The following is a 21177-nucleotide window of genomic DNA, read 5'->3' on the forward strand; positions in this document are numbered from 1 at the left end:
TCTCCCCTGACCCCATCTCCCCCTGTCCCCATGGCCCACAGGACCCCCCGTGAGGCCCCACCACCCACACCCCCTATTGGGGACCACCCAGCCCCATCCCCCCCCCACCCCAAGCCCCTCAGAGGAGCCCCCTCCCATGCTCACAGCTCCCACCCCCCCCTCCCCATAGGCCAGGGAGGGGCCCGCCATGCCCCAATTGGCTTCCTCAGCTGCTCGTCATGCCCTTGGGGTATTTAAGCGGGGCGAGGCCCAGTCCTACCTGTGCTGCTGGTGCTGCTGGAGCTGTGCATGCAGGTGAGGCAGGGCTGGGGTTTGGGGTTCGGGGTTCTGGGAGGGGGCTGGGGCTTGGTCCCATGTGGAGGGCACTGGGCGCTCCCCAGGGGTGGCTCCTGCTGTTCTGGGGGTCTGCAGCACCTTGCTGTAGGGGGCTCTTTGCAGCCCTGCTGGGGTGGAGGGCTGGGGTCTGAGCTGGCTCCATGTCTGGGAATGGTTCCTGGTGCTGGGGGAGAGCCCTGAGGCTGTAAGAGCCCCGCTGGGGGGCTGGGTTCCCTCATTTCTGCTCATGGGGCTGCTCTGTGTCCCTGCAAAGCATGGGGTTGTGTGCTGTCTGTGCTGCTTTCTGCTGTCTGGGGGTGGGAGGGGGATTTGGGGAGGGTTGTCTTGAGCTGGGCTTCTCGAGAGCCACAGGTGGCATCTCCAAATGTCTGTGCTGCACATGGTGTGCCTCGGGAAGGAGGTGAAAGGCTCCAGATCCATCCCACAGACTTCTCCCAGCCCTGAGATGAGCTCTTGGCAGCCATACAGAGCCTTGAGCTGCGTGCAGGCAGCTGCAGGTCTGAAAGCTCTTCCATGCGTGTTGGCTGGTGGTAATCAAAGCAGGGTGAGGGGTCTGCAGGAGGCTCCACCACACGGGGAGCGCGTGATGTGGGCACCCCACGGGACATCGCCGCTGACCTGCGATCAGCTGGGCATTCCCTTCCTGTTGACAGCGCCGCCAGACCTGCCTGCAGCTACCTCCCAGGGATGATCAGCAGCGTAGGCATGCTAATGGCGTTAACGAAGGGGAGGGCTGGAGTGACAAGGTGACTTCTCCCTTGCTCAAGAGCAGCCCTGTCTGCAGAGGGAGGCTGCGGCCCTGCACCGTTCTTGCTGGCTGGTTGGAATGAGCACTTGACGAACTCGCTTGGTGTTTCTCAAGACTAACAGGATTCTTTGTGGCTGTGTGGAGCGGTGTGGCTGTGAAGGACTTTGTTTCTGGAGTTGTTTCTGCTGAAACTGCCGGATTAAAGTGGCTGTTAGTGAGCCAGCGGGGCATGTTTCTTGCTCTGCAAGTTGCAGGTGCAGCCCAGAGCCCTGGGAGTGCTGTGCTCGTGGTATAATCTGTAGATGGAAAATATGGGAAAGCCCAGGAGCTGTCCTACTTCGGGAAAGAAGGAACAGGGTTTTCTAGGAGCTTGGGTAGCTTAAACATTAACTGTCTCGAGGAGATGCTTAGTAAAAGCCACTGGATGTGATGTCCGATCCCCCTTGGAACTGGGGGAGTGAACAATCCCTGCCTCCTGCTAAAATAGTGTCTCTAGTCTTTGAGGTTCCCTAATTCTGCTGACCTTTCCATAAAGGTGGTAGAGCTGTAATCCTGCCAGCAATCCTGCATCTTAAGTCCCAGGGTCAAAGCCCAAATCACCTAATTCCCCTCCTAAATCTAACTCTGCCCTCTGAGTGTTTGCAATGCCTTGGCTGTGGGCAGTGCCGTTCCCCCTGCAGCAGGCATCCCGTGACCCTGTTCTGCTGGCTGCTTTTAGGGTAACTGGGGTATCACTGGCAGATCTGGAAAAGAATGCAAGTGAGTGCTTCAACCGCAAATTAATACCTCTGCCCTGATTAGCCCTACTTGCTCATATCTAAATTGCTAAAATTAGCTTTGTTTTTTACTGCTCATTAAGGAGCTGCCAGTTAAGCTATTGAACTAAGCATGCTAGCTATGGCTCAATCACTTTTCCCAAAATAAAATAATTAAAGGGACTTTTCAACATGTCACCTCTCTATCCACAGGGCAATGCCACACAGGCTAGCTTTGTGGGGCAGAGCTTGTATCAGCAGGGAAAAATAAAACCTTCTGTGTGTTAAAGATCTAGTTTTATGTCTGCTGGGCACCGTTGGAGGCAGAGATGAGGAGAGCTGCTTACCCCAGCAGGGAAGTACCCTTCTGCCAGGCAGTGCAGTGGCTGTGATATCTGACCCACAGCAGCTTTGGTGTGCTGGTGCCAGGGCTCTTCCACTACATTCAGGCTTGTGCCAAGTTGGGCAACGACCAGTGGTTGTGTTCCTGTGCCATGCCACAAGCGTGCCCTGGGTTTCATCTTTCTGAAATGACCTGGCCTGAGGACTTTTTCCAGCAGTGACCAAACATTTTTCATGCAGCAATGGCACGAAACCACTGGCAAGACAAGGCTGCTGTGAGAACTGCCCGGTTGTGTGAAACAAACAAAGTGGTGATGCTGCTTTCAATTTCCTGCGTGTTTTCCCCTGTGTGGGGCTGTGGGCTGGCAGACCGGACTTCTGTTTGCAACTGCCTCAGCTCAAAGCTCTGCCTCTCTCAAAAGAGTGTGAAACAACTGCTGTGGAGCTTCAGAGTGCTGGGCTTTCCTGTGATCGCTGGGCAAAGTGAGGGCTGCTCAGCACTTGTGCAGGGGAGAGCACAGAAAGAGAAAACAAAACCACGCTGTCCATATGACTCATGATGAGTCCACAGCACAACTGCTGGCATTGCAACACACCCGGGGCCTTCCTCCACAGGAGAGCAAACCCTGTTCTAACACGATTGTGCTGTGAGGATTGTCACTGCCAGTGGCATCCCTAATTAAGGTGGGCTCCTGGTATTTCAGGGGCTGATTCTAACATCCTATTTTTTACATCAACCAAGGAGTTGCTACTGATCTATGCTAGCAACTAGAGTATTTTAATGTATTTCTTCTCTGGTTTGTTCTTTGCGAACCCTGACACCAAGGCTGGTAAGATATTCTGTGGTTTAAGTTTCTTCCACCTGTCTAGAAGTGAAGCAACTCAGCCAAGGGGTTGTTTGGAATGGTGTTGAAATAGTTGTGCTTTGCCCTGCAACAGCTCTGCAGATTCATTCAGCCTACTCAGCTTCAAAAAAACAAATTTGTTCCTCAGCAGCACAAGAATAGCTACTAAGTGAGCAAACCATGTGGACTTTGGGACTGAGGCTTTGCACTCAAGCCCTGTTTATGCTTGGAGCAATCTTTTAGAAGCTTTCCCAGGCTGCTGAAGTGCAAGCTGTGTTTCACGTGGTGTTATATTAGGCAGCCTGACAGGCAGGTTGGTCACCAGGAATGCCCAGAAGGGTGCTGGCTCTGGGTTTCCCACTGGAGAGGATGGACATCCCTATCTGTGATACGTCTTGCTGTGGGCAAGTGTTTGGCATCCCCGCCCTGTCTGAGTCTCACTAAAATGCCAAGTAGTTGCATATGTGACTTGCTGGGCTGTCAGGGCCCATGGTATTACCTGCTGAGAATTTTCTTAGTTGTATTGTCAGCCCAGAGCCAGAAAATGTTTGTCTCGCTGTTTGTTCTCCAGCCTTCTTGTGCCCAGAGCGAATGGGAATCTTATCCAAGTCAGAGTTGATGATAAAGTGTCACAAATCAGCTTTTTTTTGGTGAAGTCTGTCCTGGGAGCCTGGAGTTGTCCTTGGCTTGGGGATCCTGTTTATTTTTTTTCACTGGAAAATGTTGTAGGAATTGTAAGAACAGGGGTTAACTGGTGTGTGAGGAAAGCAGGTGCTGCAATGAAGAGCAAGTGTGCTGAAGTCTCTGCTCTGCCCGACTGAGGCAAGATGAGATGTAATCTTGGATTTATCGTGGCACTGGAGTGTCCAGATACCAACCCAGTTCCATGCTCGGGAGGTCGATATTCATTTGAGATATTGCATCATTTTTATACTTCAACTTCTGTAGTCTCGTTAGGTAATGAGAACACATCTAGGGCTTAGTATCAAGGGAAGTAAAGGAGAGATTTGCCCTGTAGTTCTCCTAGCAGCTCAGCTGGATGTGGACACAAGCTTTGAAGTAGATGATTAGAATGCTACAGCAGCAGAAGATGACCTTCCATTTTAGGAAAAATCAAATATTTTGATACCTCTTCCAGAACTGCGAGACTTTCTGTTGCTGGAGTTGGTAGTGATGAAGAAGAGGCATGGTGGGACTACTCTAAAATGAGTAATTAAAATGAAAATAGAGTATTGGGAAAGCTCAGATATTTCTTCAATAGTTCAACAATAATGGAGTTTGAAACAAACAATGAGTTCATCTTATGTAATTTGAGTTTTCATTTCAAAACTTATCGTAGTTGGATTTCATCAGGGCTTAGTACAGCAGTAACCTGTCACATCTGAGGCAATGTTCACGTAGCTTATGCCACTAAACCTGCGTCTGCAGGGTGCAGCTTTCCTTCCTTCCAGTCCTTGGGCAGTGAAGAGCCCATGCAGTGGGAAGCTGAACCAGGAGTATTGTTGTAATGTTATGCATTATCTCTGCAGAAGTTCTCACCTACTTCTGACCCCGTATCTTCGAAGCAAGACAAATGTCACCAGTAAGAAAACAAGTAGGCTGCTTTGTTTAAAGTATCTAGCTGTGTGGGGGTTGAGGGATGGGACTGAGTACAGCTGTCCTGTACAAGCGTGTGGACACCATGCTTTATAGAGCCTCCCAAATATCCTCACTTTCTTGTAACTTGAGGAAACTGAAGTTGTACTCTGTGACTACTTCTAACCTTTCAGCTGCAGTTGACTTCACTATGGCATCAAAGAAGACCACGCAGAATCTGCCAGAGGCTGAGGACCAGCAGCAAGAGGTAGGTGCCAGACAGGGGGGTACTCAAACACGCAGCAGTTAAACTACCTGCTGACAGCTATGGTGGTTAGCTAACTTGAGTCAGCATCTCAAAACCACGCTGGGAGTAGCAGGAAAAATTAACCAAATGAAACCGTGGCTAAATCTAAACACAGTACTGAAGCAAACTTTTCTTGCTCAAGAAGAAATTCCAGGGCTGGCTCAAATAATGCAAATAATTCTGAAGTGTTAGCTGTTATCAGTCCTATTTCTACATCTGGGCTTGACAGTGCTAAAATCCAGTGACTCAGCAGTGACAAGTGTACAGCTCCAACTTCTAATCCTGGCTTGCTGCTGACAAGGATTTGTCTTTGGGCAAATCCCTTCAACTCTGTACTTAAAAAGGGTGATGAGATGGACTGGGTGTTGCTGTGGAACTTCTGATGTCTTGTATTCACTCGTCAGCTTGAGGCTGGCTCTCAGAAGTCACTTGTTTCTCTCTGGTTTTAGAGCGCTGTCGATCGGGTGACCAGCCTGCCCTTGCTCAATTCCGCATTCAACCTGGTCTCGTCTGCCTACAACCACACCAAGGAGACCCATCCTTGCCTCAGCGGCGTCTGCAATGTGGCTGAGACTGTGGCTGCTGTTGCAGTAGGGAGTGTGGTCGGTGGGGCACAGCCCATACTGAACCAGCTGGAGCCACAAAGTAAGCAAGGAGGCTGGGGAGACCCTCCCTGCACGGAAGGGAGTAGGTGGCAGGGGAGCTTCAGGGGCCTGTCGGGTGACATCCATCTCCTTCAGCACACTGTTCACGTTAATTACAGCACTGAGTCATCCCCTGTTCCCAGCTGCTCAATAAATCCACTGAGTTGGATGGATGTGATATTACTAGCAGAAGTAGTCTGGCCTCCTGTCTGTGGGTTTTTTGAGTCAGGAGAAACTCCTCGCCTTTCTTTCACTGCTCCAAGCTATCAACATCCCATCTGGTAGTACCAGTGTCCCTTCTGGATATTGCTCAGTCTCTTATCCCAACCCTTTAACTGTCCTGCTCACCAGAGACAAGTGCTGTACTGCACCTGGAGTGAGGAGCAGCCAATTGCTAGGAAGCTGGGAAGGCAAAATGGAGACTGAACCTGCCTGAACTGAAAGGCTTGCTCACTTCTTAATGAGATGCCCCACACACACTGCACCCCAGAGCAGTGATTTTATTTGTGTTCATAAGTATCCCATATTTGTCATTGTAGGGTCAAAAATCCCTTTCCAAACTGAAGACTAAACTGGTACCTCTCCTTTTTGTCTAGTTGCACTTGTAAATGAATATGCTTGTAAAGGATTGAATCAGCTGGAGGAGAACTTGCCTTTCCTTCAACAGCCAGCAGATAAGGTAAAGTAAAAGCTTTTCCTGGGCAAGCTGTGGCTTGTTCCCTTGCTTTTTGGAACTCGTGTAAAGAAGAGCTTGGGGAAATAAACTCGAGCAGCACTGCCTTGTGAGGTCAGTCCCTGGTATGGGCTAGGGGACTTATTGCTAGCTGATAAGGGCTGGGGATATGTCTTCAGCACGTGGGAATGAACACAGCCTTGTGGGACACTGGGAAAATGCACCTGTATTTACAAGAGCACAAGCACAGTTTAGCCATGTGCAAAAGCTACTTCAGGGCTTATTTCAGGAAAAAAAATAAAATCTCTTTGCCCCTTCCTGTTGTAGGTAATCTCAGACACCAAGCAGCTGGTTTCCACCAAAGTGATATCTGCCATGGATGCCGCCTGTGAGGCGAAAGAAGCAGTGGCTGATAAAGTGACTGAAGCTGTGGATCTCACAAAAAATGTTGTTGGGGACAGCGTTAAGCTGACCAGGTCAGTGGTGGCCTCCAGTGTTAGCAGTGCTGTGGAGGCCGCCCAGGGTGCCAAGGACCTCATGACCAACAAGGTGACTGAAGCAGTGGACCTCACTAAGCACATCGTGGAGGACAGCATTGGCCTGACCAAGTCTGCGGTGGCATCTACTATTGTCAATGCTGTGGAGGCTGCTCAGGGGGCCAAGGAGCTCATGACCAACAAGGTGACAGAGGCCGTGGACCTGAGTAAGCACATTGTGGAGGACAGCATTGGCCTGACCAAGTCCGCAGTTGCTTCCACGATTGTCAATGCTGTGGAGGCCGCCCAGGGAGCCAAGGAACTGGTGACCAACAAGGTGACTGAAGCAGTAGACCTCACTAAGCACATCGTGGAGGACAGCGTTGGGCTGACCAAGTCTGCGGTTGCTTCCACTATTGCCAGTGCTGTGGAGGCTGCCCAGGGTGCTAAGGAGCTCATGACCAGCAAGGTGACAGAGGCTGTGGACCTGAGTAAGCAGATTGTGGAGGAGAGCGTCGGACTGACCAAGTCTGCAGTGGCATCTACTATTGTCAATGCTGTGGAGGCCGCCCAGGGGGCCAAGGAACTGGTGACCAACAAGGTGACAGAGGCAGTGGATCTAACTAAAGTGGCTGTTCAGGATAGCGTTGAGAAGACCAAATCAGTGGTCACTTCTACGGTCAATACAGCCCTGGATGCTGCGTTTAACACCATAACTAGCAAAATAAACACAGCCCTTGAGCAGAGCAGAGAGGCCATCCAGGAGAGTGTGGAGATAACTAACACAGTGGTGAACAACAGTGTAAGCAAAGCCAGGGCGGTGGGCCAAGCGGTGGCAGGTGGTGTAGAATCTGTCCTGGGCATATCAGAAGATCTGGTGGATCAATACCTTCCCATGACACAAGAGGAACTAGGTGAGAAAATGGTTGGCTGGCGGTTGTAAATGCAAAGCCTTTCCTACGTGACTAGAGCGCACCTGATGCTGCAAGTCACCTGAAGTAGGCAGGTAGCTCTGAATTTGTCATCAACTTGGCTTTGTCAACACTGACTGTCCACGTGCTACAGGACAGAGTTCAAGCATTTGCTAGCTGCTTCTTGCCCTTTAGCCTCAAGACAAATCTATGGGTGTCTGCTTCAACCTATCTGTCAAGTCTGTTTATTTGGAGAGAACCCTGAGTGGGTACTAGCCTACCTTTAACATCTGAGCAACTGCAAACGCCTGGTGTTTATACAGCAAGCTTCAGCCTTTGTGTCTTACAATGGGAGCTCTTACCTCTTTTTTTTTTTTTTCCCCTGCTCTTTGCAGCTGGGGGAGTGGAGCACAGCTACATCTCTGTTCTTATTTCCTCCAGGTAAACTTGCCACTGCTGAGGGATTTGGTATGGCTTCTGTGGAGGAGCAGAAACAGCAGCAGAGTTACTTCGTTCGTCTGGGTTCCCTCTCTAACAAAGTCCGCCACAGAGCCTACCAGCACTCCCTGAACAAGCTGCAGCATGTTAAGCAAAGACTCCAGAACACACTCTCGCAACTACAGCTGGCAATAAACTTGGTACCAACATGTTTTTTTTTTTCCCTTTTCCTTCCATCTGTAGTTTTCCTGCTGTAATAGCCAGATGTAGGTGCTTCTTCCATCCTGCACCCAGCTGTCCTTCTGGGCCTCTCCCTGTCCGAAGTGCTTAGGACCACTTCTGCTTCACTGATTGTATGTGCTTGCAATCCAACTCCATCTCATTTTTCCCATCAGATTGAATCTGTGAAAAAGGAGGTTGGCCAGAAGCTTCTGGATGCTCAAGAGAAGCTCCATCAGCTATGGGTGGACTGGAGCCTGACCCAACCCAAGGGACCCCAAGTTCAAACAGCCTCCCAGGCAGAGGTATACCCATGCAGGTGTATGTAATCAGGCCTCTTGTGGATGGTGTGCATCTCATCTGCTATAGTAGTTGAGCTATATTTCTTTCCCAGCAGATAGAATCACGGACTTTAACTATGCTGCATATCATCACCCAGCAGCTACAACGTGCTTATGAGAACCTGAAAGTCAGCATCCATGGCCTCCCCAGCAACATTCAAGAAGCTGTGCATCAGGCCACTCGAAATATCCGGAAGCTCCACACTTCTTTTTCCAGTGCTAAGTCCTTCCACGACCTGTCTAGCACCACCCTGGCTGAGAGTCGGGACTATGTGGTAGAAGCCCAAAGATCTCTAAATGACCTGCTCCAGTACGTAACTCAGAACATCCCTCTTAACTGGCTGGTGGGTCCCTTCAGGGCAAGAGTGAAAGAGGATAGCAGAAAGGAGAAGAAAGATACAACTGAGATAAAATGTCCTGCCTTGGAAAAGGCTGCTACATCAGAGGAGGTGGCTAAGATGCCTGAAGAACCAAAGGGAGCAAAAACAATTCTGGAGGAAGTGTGTGAAGTGCTAGAGAAGATAGAAGAGAAGCTAGAGAGAGACATGGAGGTGGAAATGGAGGTTGCATTGGCTGCAAAGGAGCTAGTAACTAATGCACCAAAGGAAGATCTCTGAAAAATTCCATTCTCTCTGGCCAAGGCCCCTTGGCTAGAATGTGACTTGGTCTTTTAATCTTGCACCCAACTGCTGATCATGCCAAGACTGCCTGTCCTAGGCTGAGCGTACAGTAAGATGTAGTTTGCAAGACTTGATAACCAAGCAGGGGTGATTCCATATCTTAATTTCATTTTTTTTAAGCATGCTGCTCTGAAAGGGGAGTTGGAGGGCCTGTCCTTGGGACTTCTAAGTCAGCACAGCTGTGTGTGAGTGGCTAACTCTGGGTGAGAAGTGATCTCAAGTTAGTTTTAATGGTGGGTTTTTAATGAATTCATCCAAGCTTTGGAGATTTTAAAGAGGATACTGCACTTGACCTTTAGTAGAGTTTCCCTCCTACAAGTTTAAAACTACACACTACAGACACTACTTCCTTTCTGGCTGTTGTGCTTCCTGAGAAGCTGAGCCCTGCAGCAGACCAGGAACAGCTGGGAGCAAGAGGCTTCTTCTCAAAAGAGACTTCTCAGCAAAACAGGTGGTTTTTCACAGAAGAAACACTTGGCAAGGTGGGATTTTTCTTTTAAGGGTGCCAATTTGCAGTGGGACTGTCTTTCCTAGTCATGTAAGTGATTTCAGGAATCCTCTGTGTGTAACTCTGTCAGTGATGTGTTTTGCGGCTTTTGCCAGGAGTTATTCTGCTGTGTTTATAGATACTCAGTCATTAAAATAGAGATAGATGCTGCTATTTTTTCCAAGCAAACAATACCTTGTAGTCATCTGTAATACAACTTATTTTGTCCTGGTATGACACCATTGCTAGAATTAGAGTAATGGCAAAGAGGCTTCAAAATAAAGCTTGAACTGCTGTCAAATAAATGTGTTTCTTCTGTCTGTAAAGCTGCAGCATCGCGATCTTTCCCTTAGTGGGGGGTGGGAAGCTTGCGTTTAACAACTCCCTTCTCATTATTTTAACCCAAATGCTCTTAGTGGGTCTACTGTCTACCTCAAATTTAGGAAGAAAAGGATTTTGGCAGGGCTGTCTGTCCCTGTACCCTGCAGTATCAGGTTCCTCTCTACTCCTATCTCAAACGTTTCACAATGACACCTCAGAAGCAATGCCCACAGCCTCTCGCTAGAGGAAAACGTTGGTGCCCAGGTGGAATAGTGCTCGCCAGCTTGGCTTAAACACTTCATTAAACATTTTAAAATCTCCACGACTCCTCCAGGGGGAGGCTAGGCCTACACCCGAGTGGCTGCAGGAGCCCGGGCCCGCTCCGCCCCGGCCCTGAGGCCTCGCCCCGGCCGGGCCCCGCCGCTTCCTCGCGGGCTCCCAGGGCCCGGCCCCAGCCCGGGCTGGGCGAGGAGAGGCCGAAGCCCGGAGGTCGAGACCCAGAGGCCGAGGCCCGGCCGGGATTTGCGGCGAGGCGGCCCCGGGGAGGCCGGAGCAGGACCCGCCGCAGGTAGGCCGGCCCCGGCCCCATCCCCGCCGCCGAGGGGGGCGGTAACAAAACGGGGGGAAAAAGGTCTAAAAGGTGTAAAAACAAAAAAAAAAAAAAAAAAAAAAGGTGCTGAGCTCCGCGGGAACGGGGGCACGTCGGGGCTCTGCTCCTCATGGTGGGGTGAAGCAGTTGGGGGGCACGGCGAGAGGTGGCAGAAATTGGGGTGAAAGCCAGGCCTCTCGCTGAGTCACAGCGGAAGGGCACCGCCGGGTTTCAAAGTCCTCCATCTGCCGTTTCGAGTGCCCGGCCTGCCTCTCCTTTCCTCCCTTCTCTTCCTCTCTGCTTCACAGAATCAGACATTTCACTGGAGGCGCCGTTCACTTCCTCAGGTTTGGCTTAAGCTCACTCGTTATGCAATTAGAGGATTTTGGGGAGATGTAAACAATTTGAAATTACAAACTTTCCCCGGCTGGGTGCTATTTTTAAACGTCACGGCTTCCTTTAAATAGAGGGAGCGTGGCCGTCATGCTGTGAGGAGCCTCCGTGAGCATCCCTCGGGCTGCCAGCACCGCTGCCCTCCGGTACCGCCAGCGCTGCCGACTCATTTAACCCCGCTCAGCCGGCTCCGGTGAGTGCGAAGGTTTTAAGGGAGCTCAGGGATTAGATGCAGACAGAGATCGTGACAATGTCCACGATGACATTAGATACCCTCAGAGCAGATTTGTTGGGCTACGGGCCATCAACGTCCTGGCAGGGTGTGAGTGGTTTGGAAGGGGTTCCTCCAGGCACGCTTTATTCCCCAGCTGCCCACTGCAAGGAGCCTGTGATGCCCCTGGCATCAGACGCTGCCCTGGAGGAGATGGGTGCTTGGATGTACCCACATAGGTTATTAGTTTAGCAGTTATTTGAAAACAGCTAGAACTAATGTGATAGCAAAGCGCAGAGCTTGTTCTTTGCTTAATAACAGAGTTGGAGCAATGCGTGGAGCACGTCACGTGCACCGGTATATTTGTAAGCACTAAATGGATGCAAAAATATGTCAGAGCTGTGAGGATGAGCCTGGGAGCTCCCCGCCTCACTGTTTCTGATCGTGTTGCGCTGTGTTCTTTCCACAGGTTCATCTGGCCCCTTCTTCAGGATGCAGCTGTCCCTGTTCTGAGATGAGTCCCTGAGCAGCAAAGAGCTCCTGTTTGTGCAGCACATGAAGTACAACCAGAACATCAAAAAGCACAGAGCTCTAAATGCTGTAATATGCTTTTTCCATTCGTGCTGCTTCAGTCCAGCATCTGGGCCACGAGCTGATGAGATGGCACAGAGCGTCGAGTTCCAGCCGAGCTTTGAGGACGTTCTTAATATTCTATCCCAGATCCCACCAGATAAACTCCTTGACCTCAAACATAAACTGAAGCATTTGGTATCTGGGCGCAGCAGCACACTACTGCGAGCCATGGTCCTGCTCACTCTGGGACAAGAAACAAAGGCAAGAATTTGTCTGAATGCCCTAGGAGATGACCAGGCAGCCTTGTATATCCACCAGACCAAACTGGGCCCTGCAGGACTGCAGAAAGACGGGGAGAATTTGCAGCCCCCCCAGCTGGATGCAGGAGCCATGGAACTTCTGGCACAGATCTACTCGCTGCTGGCAAAGGAAGAACTGTGCAGTCACGAAGCTGTGGTCAGAGCTGAACAGGCTGCCACCACAGCCTGCAGTGCCAGCGGGGATGCTCAGAGGGATTCACAAAACAGCGTCCTGGCTGGGGAGCAGGAAAAATGTGGCCCAGCTATCAGCACTGGGGGTTGCGACAGCAAGTTTCAGACACTGAGATCTGATGTGAGCACAGGATTTCTCCAGAAGACCATCCCAAACAGCATGGCAAAAAGCTCCCCGGTGCAGATTAGAGCTGCCTCAGACCTCTCAGGCCCAAGGACCTTGCACTCCTCACTGAGCTCCGCTTCTCTGACCGATCTCCAGATCAGTGAATCGCCCACAGCTGTTTTTTGCATGCAGCCTCCTTCCCGTGAGCCCAGCCGGCTGTGTGACAAGGACAGCAGCAGTGCGAGGCAGCCTGCTGGAGGCAGGCAGAGCCACAGCCTGCAGGAAACGGGCTGGGCAAGCAGCTCCAGCGCTCATCCCAGGCTGGACACAAATGCCCAGGTCCCCCAGGAGGAGGAGGCTGTGCATGTCAGCTCCTGCCACCCGTCTCTCCCCATTCCTGAAACACCGCTGCCCACGCTAGGTGCTGTCAGCCAACCTGTTGAAACCAGCGACGTTTCCAGCATAGCGCCAGCAGAGCCGCCAGCACCAAAAGAAAGCAGAGACCAAAAGCAAGAACTATCTGCAGGTCTTCCTGATTCAAGACCCACAGTGGATGTTGGTCCTGCCTGCGTGCCCACAAAGGACTCCTCTGTTCCAGTGAGCACTTCCAGCTCTGCACCTGCTTCCACTTCAGCCTGTTCTTTTCCTCCTCATACCTACTCCTCTTCAACCCCTTCCCCTCCTCTTTACGCTACCCCTTACAGCTTACCACATCCTTCTCCCTTCCACTCACCCCCTTCTCCAGCCTGCCCTCCTCCTTTCCAAACTGCCAAAGCAGCATCGGCAGCAGAGCCAGACAGTGGAGAGGGAAAGTTCTTCACTTTTGTTATTCTGCATGCTGGGGAAGACGAGCGTGTTGCCTGTCGGGTGAAGAACCTGCTGGAGGGCATGGGGGTTCCCAACGGTGCTACATTCTGTGAGGACTTCCTTGTGGCAGGACACAGCCGCCTGACCTGCTTTCAGGATGCTTTGGAGAACTCAGCTTTCATCATCCTCCTGCTGACCAAGAACTTCCTGTGCCGCCTGTGCATGTTTGAAACAAACTCAGCTCTGATGGAGTCCATCCAGCGACCATCCAAGCACAACTCGGTCATCCCTTTTGTACCCAAGGAGAACCCCCTGGAGCGCAGCGAGATCCCCAGCATCCTCAGCGTGCTGGTGCCCTTGGATGAGAACTCCCTCGGGTTTACCAGGGTAGTGAAGAACACCTTCACCCCCAGCAAGATCAACGAGAGGAAAGCCATGTGGTGCCAGATACAGCAAGTCCGAGAGCACAAAAGGAGACAACAGCTGTACAAGGATCACTGCCAAACCCTGCAGAACTTGGGTGCCCTAAACCTCGGCTCCTTTCCCCAGGTGCCTCTGTCAGAAACACCGTGGCAGCAGCTGGGACAGTTCGTGCCTCACCAGTTGTCCCAGCAGTGCTGTCCCCCTTGGGCCATGTCCTGTCCCCCTGCTGCCACGTACCCGCCTCCCCCAGCTGCTCACCAGGCTGCCCAGCTGGGCCCCTCTCCTTCCCAAGCGTTTCACCTCCCGTCAGGCTACCACAACGCGATGCCAGAGGCAGGGGGTGCCCAGCCCATCATCATCCAGCACGCTCGAATGGTTCAGATTGGGAACCACAACACCATGCAGGTGGAAACCGCCGCAGCAGCCCCGCAGGACAGTGAGAAAGAATCCACGGAGAACTCCTGATCAGAGATGCAGGAGGTCAGCCAGGGCCAGAGACATTCATGTTTCATTTCAAATCCTAGATTATATTAATTCTGCTTTCACTGGGGGTAAAAGGTACTATTTCTGGGAGCACAGGAGAAAACCACCTTCTGTTGCAGTGGACAAAAGAGGGTACACTCTCCTGGGACTACCATCCATGTGCTTATTTTCAACTAACATAGAAAACTATTTTCCTGATTTTCTGAGGGTTACTGGGAGGTTTTAGAAATAAATTTTAATTGATTTGTGTTTCTCCAGTTCTTTCCTGCAGAACTAGGGAGGGGGCAGTTGGGGATGGCTGGAAAAGGGCTCGGCACGGTCATACCTCTGGAGTGGAGGGGGCGGGGGGATGGCACAGCTGGGCTCTGCTTCATAGCTGGGTGCTGACCAAGTGATTTGAGGAAAAAACCTTCAGGGGATGCTTTGGGGAGTCACCGTGGCCTCCAGTCACGGTGCTCAGCACCACGGGGTGTTCTTCTGGCAGTCCTCTCTGCTCCTGGTAGCACGGCATGCTGCTGGCCCTTTGTACCAATGCCTACTTCGTGTGCACGGCGTGCTCCCCTTGCAGCAGCGCCGTTTCCCCCACCCTGCCCCAGCCTGGGAAGCTGCACAAAACTGGCTTCAAAAACGTGTGAGAGGCTGCAGGCCCCTGGGCTGAGGAACCAAGAGATCACTGCTCTCAGTTCCCCTCTGAAACTGCAGAGAGAAGCTTTGTGTTTGTGGAATAATTCCCGTGTGCCCCTGGAGGCGTGGTTTAAGGACAGTATTTCTGTATTTAAGACAACCCTGTTTGACTCAAAGGGCTGAGATAACACATCAGGCACGAGGCTGAGCAAGAATCTTCGCAGTAAAGCTTTGGAAAAGCAATTACTTGATGAAGGCAGCACGGACAGGGGGGAATTTTGGAGGATGTCTGGGTGCAGCAATGTGTTCTCCACTCTTACCTGTTTGTAAGAGGTCAGAGACAGGATCAGGCCCTGTCAGAGCGGCTGTTTACAGAGAAATATTCCCTACCCAGATTACCCCATCCATTTGTTACTGCCTTTGAGGGAAAAGGTGGACTCCAAACCAAAAGAGGTGAACAGGAGTGGGGAAAGGCCGGTAATGGGGGAGATGTTCTGCAGGCCCCAGGCACTGGCTGTAGGATACGGGCTGCCCCTGAGCTTTGAACACCAGGAAGGGATCCGAGGCCAAACGGCAGAGCCCTCGCTCATCTCCGATGGTTTCTGCCGCGGCGATTTGCCTGGTCTGTCAGCAGAGGTCAGCCCAAAGCCACCAGGTGTCTGGGAATGGGACTGCTGCCTCAGGGAGCAGAGCCAAGGCAACAGCAGCCACGGCCCCGGGGGCTCTAACATGTAACATCGAAGGGCCCAGTGACAATGGATTAACTCATTTATGCTTCATAGAGCCTGTCAGGAGCCTCCAAGTGACTGGGTTCCTTCTAAGCATGAGGAAAGAAAGCTCCTAGTTTCCCTTCTCTCCGTCACCTTTGTTTGAATAGGTGTTGTGTTACTGCACCTCCCGGCACGCTGCAGTTGCTGTGCAGCCACCAGGACGGTCGCTCCCTTTGGGAGGAAACATTTACCTCCCTCCTTCCCCAGCCATCCTGCCTTCTATAAATAAATGTCATGCAAACCTGGTCAGCTGGAAGCTGCTCTGGCTTGTACACAACCGTGGCAGTCACGCTGAGTTTGCCACGATGGGAGAAACAGAGAAAGACACAGCAGCAGAGTGTGGGACACTGCAGGATTGTTTGGGTGCTTTTTTTTTTTCTTAAGCTTACTGTGCATGGAGGGCCAAGAGGCTCACGGGTTACTGGGAACAACTTCCACCTAAGAGCCACAGCCCTTTTCAGCCGCAGCTTTGCTCATCCCACGTGTTCAGGGCCCTCTTTGCTGCTGCTCGCCCTGCAGAGGAAGCTTTGCCACCCAGGCCTGGTTTCCACCAGAACGCACGCGTGCTTGTGACCCTCTGATTCTTGCCCAGTTTCTCCGTGAACCTGAGAAATGCTGACCTGGTGCCCCTATCCTGATGCTCGAGGCCACTTTTAAACACCGATCAGATGTCATTAGCAGGCTCCAGAGAGCTTCCGAGATAGAAAGGCACCAGCAATGGCTCCAGGAAAGCCCTGGGTGACTTTCTCCCCCCTTCTGCATTTCTAAAGAAACCTTTTTTTCAGACTGCTTTGTCAAGAGAAGTGACCACAGGTAAGGGATTTGGGTATATTAGAGGAGAGAAGAGCACCTCCTGGGCTGCAGAACAAACAAAAGGCAGACATTGCATTCATGGAAGTGCACAGAACAGCTCCTGGAGAGAAGCGTGCTGCAGGAGGATCTGTAGCCCTCAGTGATGAAACCCCATTCTTTGTCCAGGATAATTGCTCAGCTAACAAAATCATCCCTTCCCACTGCTTCATTTACATCAAAAGATAAAGCAAAATATGTCAGGAAAGGTGTCCTCTCAGTGTCACTGTTACCCTTTTTCAGGGGAAATGTTACAGCTGTAGCAATTCCCATGAGGAAATTCAGGTGAAATGAAACAATCAAGCCCGCTGATCGCAAACGCCCAGCATTACCATATCCACCAGGGCACCATCCCTAGGAAACAAGCGAGAGCTGAAAAGAGAGGCTTACCAGCAAGAAGTCCAAGGCACTTGCATTCTAGCAGCCATTTTTTTTTATTATTATTTAAAGTTAAGAGCGCTCATCAGCTCACAAATTAACAAATTCCATTCCTGCAGTTTAGATCGTTTCAGCCAAAATGAGGGAGAAAAAAAAATAGAATGCAGCTAAACTATGTCTGCACTTTACATCTCAGTAAAAGTTAAACCTCCTCGCTTTATAAATAAAAGTTATAGTTAACACTGCAAAATGTAACGGCAGATCTACGGGATCTGTAAGGGCAGAGAGCACTGGGTTATTGAGGCTTATGGATACGCTGGCGTATAAATACACGTAGAGAAGCTTCAGAAGCGTATAGTGCATGGTTGTTGATCAGGGTTCTGCACTCCCCATCTTGCCCTTTCCCAAAGCTCTGAGGCAGCTGTTTCACCCTCCACCGTGCTTTCCATCCTGCCCGGGGCCAAAATATGAGCCACGGGGTGCCAAAGCCCAGTCCCTCCCCCTGCAAGATAAACTGCTGGAACAGCCTCGTGTTTACCACTGCTGTTTACCACCGAGAAGGGTTCTGCTAACGGAGGCAAATACCTACGCTGAGACTACGAATTTAAAGAGAAAAACCAAGTTGTGTGTGGATTCCAATTAGAGAAGGGAGCTTGTCTGAACAGAAGCCAAATGAGATTCCAAATTCAACCCCTGAAGTAGCACCATGCTCAGTGAAGTTACAAAACGAGTCAGAAGCCAAAACCAGACGCTAAAACCCCCCCATGGAGAGGTCTCAGAATGGGATAACTGCCAGAGCCCCCTGGGCTGACACCAACCTCAGAAGGCCCCTGTAACTTGCATTTTCTCCTGCCTTCCTCCTCCAGACCACCCTCATGCAAACACCCCACACTCCCTTGCTTTAATACCCCCCCCCAGCACCTCCCTCCCTACAGGTACCTCCCATCCTAGCAGGGTGCCCACGAGCACCCCCTCACTGACGGTTCAAAGCGCACGGCTTTGGCTCTGAACCCTGGTGACACCCACTCTGCACAGCTCAGCGTGAGCATCTGCTGGGCTCTGGGGCTGAAGGACCCCACCTGGGGGAGTTAACGCGTGCAGGGTGGGCAAGGCAAGGGCCTGAGCTCCACACCAGTTTTCTAAGGTCATGGTTTTTCCTCCCCATTTGTAGAAACCAGTTATCTAGCAATGTGACTGTATAACCAGAACTGACCTTACTACATCTTACAGGATGGAAGTAGTCTTGCAGCATAGATAGGGCCTGGCTCTAAAAGAGAAAAAATAACTCAGGTTTATGCACAATCGTTGACATCTCAGGCCTTTCACACCACTTGCTACATGGCCAACCAAGAGGGGGAAAAAAACAGCCCTCAGCATACCCAGCCCTAGTGTCATGCAAGGCAACTACCTCAGCAGGGAACGAGCCACGCGGCCGTTAGACTTTTACTGCACCAAATCTGAGAAGGGAGTGGGGAAAGAATTAGTTGGGAGGGATTTTATTCCTCACCGGCATTCCTATCTACTCAGTATTTGGGATGGGAGGGGCTAGAGCACGTATGTGATGTGTAGCTGCTCCAAAGCTTAACGCTGTGTTAATCCAGCACTAACGGCAGAGGCAGCAGGTCCCAGGGATCTCCATTTTCCTTCCTTCTCAGGGCAAGACGGTCGGTAGGGGAAAGGGCAGGGGCTGCAGCCTCCTCTGGATGCAGTGCACTGGAGGTATCTAGTACCTGAAGATGCCAACACTGAGGGACAGCCACGAGCTCGAGCCTGCTCCTCCCCTACCCCTGCACGCGCCAGCCTGACGGTGACAGCCAAGGACGAAGCTCACAGCCCCTCTCAGCGCGTCGACGGCCTTCAGCATCCTGACAAGGATGGCCCAAGATCTCAGGCTGCTCGACCTCTTCGGGGTGAAACAGGTGAGGGGAAAGGCTGGGGGCTTCAGCTCGCCCAGCCTAGTGCAGTTCAATGAAGGCTTCCAGTTCCTCGGGGATGAAACCCTTGTAGGGAATCTTGTGCTTGTCCAGGGCGCGAGCAGCAAGGCACTGGAGGGTGATGTAGTTGAAGGGCTGCATCATGCTCTTGGTGAGCAGCTTCTCATCCAGCAGCTCGTAAGCAGTCTGCTTGAAGGCATTGGTGGCGTCCATGTGGGCTCCAGCCTCCATCAGGGCACTCATGATCAGCGGGCAGTTGTTGCGGGCAGCGACGTGCAGCGGGGTGTTGTTGTCATAGTCACGGCTGTCCGGGTCAGCCCCGCACTCCAGAAGCAAGTTCACGACGTGCAGCGAGGGGAATTTGCCCACTGGGTAACGTCCCACCGTCGTGGTATCTTTGTCCACAGCCATATGCAACGGCGTGAAGCCGTTCTTGGCCCGGGGGCTGCACTTCAGCAGGCGGTAGATGGTCTGGCGCTTCTGGTGTTCCTGCTCTGGGGTGCACTCCACCTTCTCCAGCAGGAAAACCAGGTGGAGGATGATGGCCAGCGTCTTGGTGAACTGTGCCGAGTCGACTACGGGGTCCTTGCCGTGCACCAGCGCCCTCTCCACCTCCCGGACGCCTTTGCTCAGTACTCCCATGAGATCAGAAAAGCCCAAGTGGGTCGCTAAAGTGCCTTTGGAGCGGTCCTGAAGCACGTAAGAGAAAAGCTCAGCAAAGGAAAGGAAACTACTGGCAGTCATCGGGCTGAGAGGCTCCAGGTTGCCTTGCTGCATGTCCAGAGCGTACTTCCACAGGTTAATGCAGCGCTCGAAATTGCCCGAGTCAGCATAGACTGCCCCTCGGTAACGGATGTAGTAGGAAGTGTCTGGGTGCGAAGGGCCCAGGATGCGCTCTCTGATCAGCAGCGCCTGCATGCGCATCTCATCTGGGTCAGTGATCAGGGCTTCCAGTTCCTCCAGCGAGCTCACTTCCCGCGAATAGTCGTACGCCAACACCAGCTGCCGGGGCTCGGGTTTAGGCAGGTACTGCCCGCCCTCATAGCGCAGCTCCATTGCCCTTCGCCAGTACTTGTGGGCTCCCAAAAGGTCTCGTTTCTTATCCACAAACGTGGCACCCAGCAACTCCAGCGCTTCCACAGCAGCCTCTCGAGTGCAGAACACGTTAGGAACCTGCTGCTCATCCTGACTGGAAGCTGAGGCACAGCATCTCTCACGCCCCTCTTCTTCGCAGCCCTGAGGAGTTTCCCGACCGGCACTGCCGCACCTCTGATGGCTCCCACCTGACGCACAGGTCCCGTTTTGGTTCCCGGCCACCTCCTCTTCCTCCTGCTGCAGCCCTCCCTGGATGAGGTACTCCACAATGTTGGTGTGACCGGTGACGCTGGCCGCTAGCAGCGGAGTCATGCCGTAACCATCTTTCTCCATGCGAGCTTTGGAGCGGAGCAGCAGCTGCAGGATCTCCAGGCTGCCAGACTCAGCGCAGTCATGCAGGGCCGTGTTCCCCTTCACGCTCCGGCGGTTGACATCAGCCCCTTTCTCCAGCAAGTACCGTGCAATCTCCCGGTGCCCTTTATAGCAAGAAATCATCAAACACGTGTGTCCATGCCGGTTAGCCACTTCCAGGTCGGCGCCACGCTCCCCGACCAGGTAACGCACGATCTCCAGGTGCCCATCAAAGCAAGCGGCCCGCAGCGGCGTGGAGTTGGTCAGCGTGGTCTGGTTCACCGAGGCGCCGTGATCCAGGAGGCTGCGCACCACCCCCAGGTGCCCAGCCGCGGACGCTGCCCATAGCGGCGGGGCCCCCTCGATGGTCTCCCCGTCGAAGTTGACGGAGCCGCCCTCCTCCACGCGGGCCCCGCAGTGATCCAGCAGGTACTCCACCACCTCCAGGTGCCCGTGGCGGGCGGCGATCAGCAGCGGGGTGCTGCCACCCCCGGGGCCGTCTCCACCTCCGGGTCCCGCCGTCAGCGCCTCCAGCTCCTCCCGGCTCCGGCTGCCCAGCAGCTTCTGCAGCAGCTTCAGCTTCCCATCGCGGGCCGCGTTGTACACGGCCGTGCGCAGGTCCATGGCGACGGGGGCCGCGGCGACCGCAGCGGCGACCGCAGCGGCCACCTCCTGGCCATGGACCGGCTCCTCCGCGCCCCCAGCTCGGCCCGGGGCAGGCGCTGGGCGAGGGCGGCCCCCGGGGGACAAGGAGCCGCTACGGGGCCGGAGCCATCCCGCCGGCCGCCCCCCGTCCCGCCGCAGCAACCTTCAGTCTCTTCGCCCGGCCGCCATCTTAGGTTGGAACGCGAAACAAAATGGCGCCCGAGCGGGGCCGGCGGCGAGGCGGGAGGAGGATGATGGGAAATGGAGTCCCGCGCCCCTGAAGGATCCGGCCGGCCCCGCGGGAGCGGCTCCCCGCTGGACTGCATTTCCCGGCAGGCAGCGGGAAGGGGGGAGGTG

At 52.8% G+C, this 21177-nt stretch overlaps 3 protein-coding genes across 7 annotated transcripts; 2 read left to right on the forward strand and 1 right to left on the reverse strand.

The window, feature by feature from the left end:
* The first annotated feature begins 203 nt into the window (after positions 1 to 203).
* LOC101792538 (uncharacterized) lies at positions 204 to 10082 on the forward strand. Of its 2 annotated transcripts, none has more exons than XM_013107029.4 (8): positions 204 to 294; positions 4796 to 4869; positions 5358 to 5553; positions 6149 to 6231; positions 6553 to 7615; positions 8054 to 8250; positions 8446 to 8574; positions 8664 to 10082. In XM_013107029.4, the coding sequence occupies exons 1-8, from the start codon at positions 219 to 221 to the stop codon at positions 9225 to 9227; spliced, it is 2382 nt and encodes a 793-aa protein (XP_012962483.4). In that variant the 5' UTR covers positions 204 to 218; the 3' UTR covers positions 9228 to 10082. The 2 variants fall into 2 exon arrangements, with proteins under 2 accessions (XP_012962483.4, XP_071885192.1); XM_072029091.1 differs by having other exon boundaries at positions 8667 to 10082.
* A 371-nt stretch (positions 10083 to 10453) lies between these two features.
* TICAM1 (TIR domain containing adaptor molecule 1) lies at positions 10454 to 14425 on the forward strand. 4 transcript variants are annotated; one of them, XM_038168961.2, is made up of 3 exons: positions 10454 to 10666; positions 11155 to 11273; positions 11761 to 14425. In XM_038168961.2, exon 3 carries the CDS (start codon positions 11847 to 11849, stop codon positions 14154 to 14156), a length of 2310 nt encoding a protein of 769 aa, XP_038024889.2. In that variant the 5' UTR covers positions 10454 to 10666; positions 11155 to 11273; positions 11761 to 11846; the 3' UTR covers positions 14157 to 14425.
* Positions 14426 to 16817: 2392 nt separating this feature from the next.
* Positions 16818 to 21035, reverse strand: FEM1A (fem-1 homolog A). The gene has a single exon (XM_005027705.5). The coding sequence runs from the start codon at positions 20797 to 20799 to the stop codon at positions 18751 to 18753; it is 2049 nt and encodes a 682-aa protein (XP_005027762.2). The 5' UTR covers positions 20800 to 21035; the 3' UTR covers positions 16818 to 18750.
* Positions 21036 to 21177: the final 142 nt, after the last annotated feature.

Source organism: Anas platyrhynchos, chromosome 29, assembly GCF_047663525.1.
Source record: "Anas platyrhynchos isolate ZD024472 breed Pekin duck chromosome 29, IASCAAS_PekinDuck_T2T, whole genome shotgun sequence".
Lineage (NCBI taxonomy): Eukaryota > Metazoa > Chordata > Aves > Anseriformes > Anatidae > Anas > Anas platyrhynchos.